We start from the raw sequence: 3,360 nt of genomic DNA, 5'->3' as shown, positions 1-3,360 counted from the left end.
ATAGTGACATTAGATGCACAAAACAAAAGTTAGGTACTAGACATAAGTTAGGTATGTTATATTGTTTCTGTAATCGCCTTAGATCTAAATCTAGGAACAAGTAGAGATAATAATAGTGCAAAGGGAAAGAAGTCATGGAGGAGAGTTTAGAGATAAAATAAAAACTTTTAATTATCATCGTTCTTGAAATTGCATAATTTTATCAAATTTAATCTTAATGGAAGAAAAAGAGGAGAAGAAGATGATAGAGTTGGAGAGATAAAAAAAAAAAAAAAACAAGAAAAGAACAATTGAGGGGAAGTTGGAGAGAGAAAAAAAAGAATTTTTTAAAAATATTATTAATATGTAGTTTTAAGTCTCTAATGGAATTTTATCTTATTAAAGAAGTGTTACATTTTAGTGGCCTAACAATGTATAAAAGGATATACATTGTCAATACATCAAATATAAATTCTAATTATAAATAGAACGATTTTCCTTGGCCGTACGTTGGTGGATAAGCTAATCGACAAGCGTCGGACCTAAATTCTAATTATAAATAGAACGATTTTCCTTGGCCGTACGTTGGTGGATAAGCTAATCGACAAGCGTCGGACCTAAATTCTAATTATAAATAGAACGATTTTCCTTGGGCTTAATATCTTCCAAATAAACACATTCTGGAAGTGCGACTAAACGGTTTGAGAAAAAAAAAAGTGCGACTAATTAAATAATCATGCCAAACCTCTCCAGTATGGTTGCTGTTCTAGCCTGCGGGGGCTTGTCATGGTGCAGCAATGATAACGCTGAGCATACCATCATCAGAGCAACAGCAACTCTTTTGGCAGCCGCACTAGCCATTGCCTGCCATGCATGGTGGGTTCAGAAATTCACCAAGAGCGTGCCGCCCTTGCCACCAGGTCCTCGAGGCTTGCCTGTACTAGGAAACCTTCCTTTCCTCCAACCTGATTTGCATCGATACTTTTCCAAACTGTCTCAAATCTATGGCCCCATTATCAAACTTCAGTTTGGAAGCAAGATCTGCATAGTTGTAAGTTCAGCTTCAGTTGCCAAAGAGGTCCTCCAGGACCACGATGCTATCTTTGCTAACCGTGACCCTCCTACGGTAGCTATAATCGGCACGTATGGTGGATGTGACATGGTATGGAGACCCAATGGCCCCGAATGGCGTAAGCTGCGCAGGCTTGTTGTTCGTGAAATTATGAGCAAAACAAGCCTTGATGATTGCTATGCGCTGCGTCGACGAGAGGTTCGAGAAATGGTGAAAGATATTTACGGGAAGGTTGGCTCACCTCTTAACATTGGTGATCAAATGTTCCTTACCAGTCTAAATGTGATATTAAGCATGCTGTGGGGTGGTTCACTGCATGGAGAGGAAAGAAGCAGGCTTGGGATTGAGTTCAGGCAAGTTGTGGTAGAGTTTGTTGAATTGTTAGGAGCTCCTAACATTTCTGATCTCTTTCCTTTTCTTACCCGCTTCGATTTACAAGGATATCAATCTAGAATGAAGAAGGCTTTGAAGTGGATGGATGAGATTTTGGAATCAGTGATAGCACACAGAAGAAAGGTTGATCAACCCGATATCGGAGAGGGCAAGAACAAGGAACAAAGCAAGGATTTTCTGCAACTGTTGTTGGAGTTGAACCAACAAGGGGATTATAAATCCTCATTATCCATGAATGAAGTTAAGGCTCTGCTGTTGGTATGTATCTAATCCAGACTTTACACTCTTCAACAAAAACAATTGTTGGTTGTTTTTTATTTTGACTTTAGCTCCTCTTGTTGGTTGTTGTTTTTATCTTAGTTGTCCTTTGAATATGATATATTGTTGAACCAACAAAGGTCCTACACAAAGCAAGATCGTGGTCTATGTACATTTTACAAAGTGTGTGATTGTAATAATTACTAAAAAATACTATATATTTGTTTTTTTTTATCGAAGTATTAATTATTATAAATATAAGAGTATTTTTTTGTAATATATTGTAGAGGTCATTTTGATTTTTGTTGTTTTTGATACTATCTATCGTATGTTCTTTTTTAGCTCATTTCAACTTGAATTTTTTTTTACACATTTAAAATTAATTTTGATATTTGTGATGATCTGATGCTAAATAATTTTGAACATTTTTCATATCTAGGATATGATTGTCGCCGGTACGGATACAACATCCACTACTGTAGAGTGGGCGATGACAGAGTTACTGCGGCATCCAGATAAACTGAGAAGTGCCGTTGAGGAATTGGACAGAGTGGTTGGAGCCGGAAACATTGTAGAAGAGTCTCATCTTCCTCAACTTGTCTATTTAGATGCAGCAATAAAGGAGACCTTTCGATTTCATCCGCCTATTCCCTTGCTAGTACCTCGTAGTCCTAGCACGACTTGCACTGTGGCTGGATATACCATCCCCAAAGATTCCAGAGTTTTATTTAATGCGTGGGCGATACAGAGGGACCCTGAGTTTTGGGAATATCCTCTTCGATTTGAACCTGAGAGATTCTTGAAAGACGCAGAGAAAGGCAACTATCTAGGGAACAATTTCCACTTTATTCCGTTTGCATCGGGGAGGAGAATTTGTGTTGGAATTCCTTTGGCAGAAAAGATGGTGACGCACGTCTTAGCTACGCTGTTGCATTCTTTTGAATGGAAATTACCGGAGGGAACAAAGCCTGATATACAGGAGAAATTCGGAATTGTACTGAAGAAAATGGAACCACTTGTCGCCATACCCGCTGCACGACTCTCTAGTTCAGAGCAGTACCAATGAAGCTGTGTTTCTTATTTCTTTTTACCAAAAAAATATGTGAACCTCCTTCTCCTTGTAAACGATACTTCTGATAACTCTGAATTTTCAATGATGAATAATAACTTCCCCATGGCCATGGCACTTTTATTAGGGACATTCCCCAACACCAATTACCACTGCATCACCAGCTACCATTATTGTATAAGCTGGATCAAAGGCACCAAATTTAGAAGTTTCAACAGAACATACTGCCAATGCATTAACACTTGACATTCTAGAATCCAGAGCAATCAAGCTTGCCAACAGTTAGCATTCCAAAAGCAATCAAGCCTACCACAACATCAGATGAACCTAATGCAGTAATCTAAGCTGCAACACTTAATATTTACTGATTTTTTGAGGTGATCATGCACTAATAAACTTAATAACTGAGGCCATGCAATAAGTAATGAAGTGTAAACTGAAACAAGAATAATGAAGAAGAAATAGAAGGCTACTGATTCATTAAGAATTGGAACTGGTTACAATCGATATATTAAAACTAAAAACAAGCTTAACATCATTTTCTCTTATCTATATATATTACACAAGCTTAGTACAGAAGCCAGACATT

At 37.7% G+C, this 3,360-nt stretch overlaps 1 protein-coding gene across 1 annotated transcript; it reads left to right on the top strand.

The window, feature by feature from the left end:
• Positions 1-700: 700 nt before the first annotated feature.
• On the top strand, positions 701-2,877 carry LOC148763790 (flavonoid 3'-monooxygenase CYP75B137-like). The gene is made up of 2 exons (XM_088804945.1): positions 701-1,702; positions 2,142-2,877. The coding sequence occupies exons 1-2, from the start codon at positions 716-718 to the stop codon at positions 2,766-2,768; spliced, it is 1,614 nt and encodes a 537-aa protein (XP_088661071.1). The 5' UTR covers positions 701-715; the 3' UTR covers positions 2,769-2,877.
• Positions 2,878-3,360: the final 483 nt, after the last annotated feature.

Source organism: Theobroma cacao, chromosome 3 (assembly GCF_053813885.1).
Source record: "Theobroma cacao isolate CCN51 chromosome 3, ASM5381388v1, whole genome shotgun sequence".
Classification (NCBI taxonomy): Eukaryota; Viridiplantae; Streptophyta; class Magnoliopsida; order Malvales; family Malvaceae; genus Theobroma; species Theobroma cacao.
This window is presented reverse-complemented; position numbering and strand designations above follow the sequence as displayed.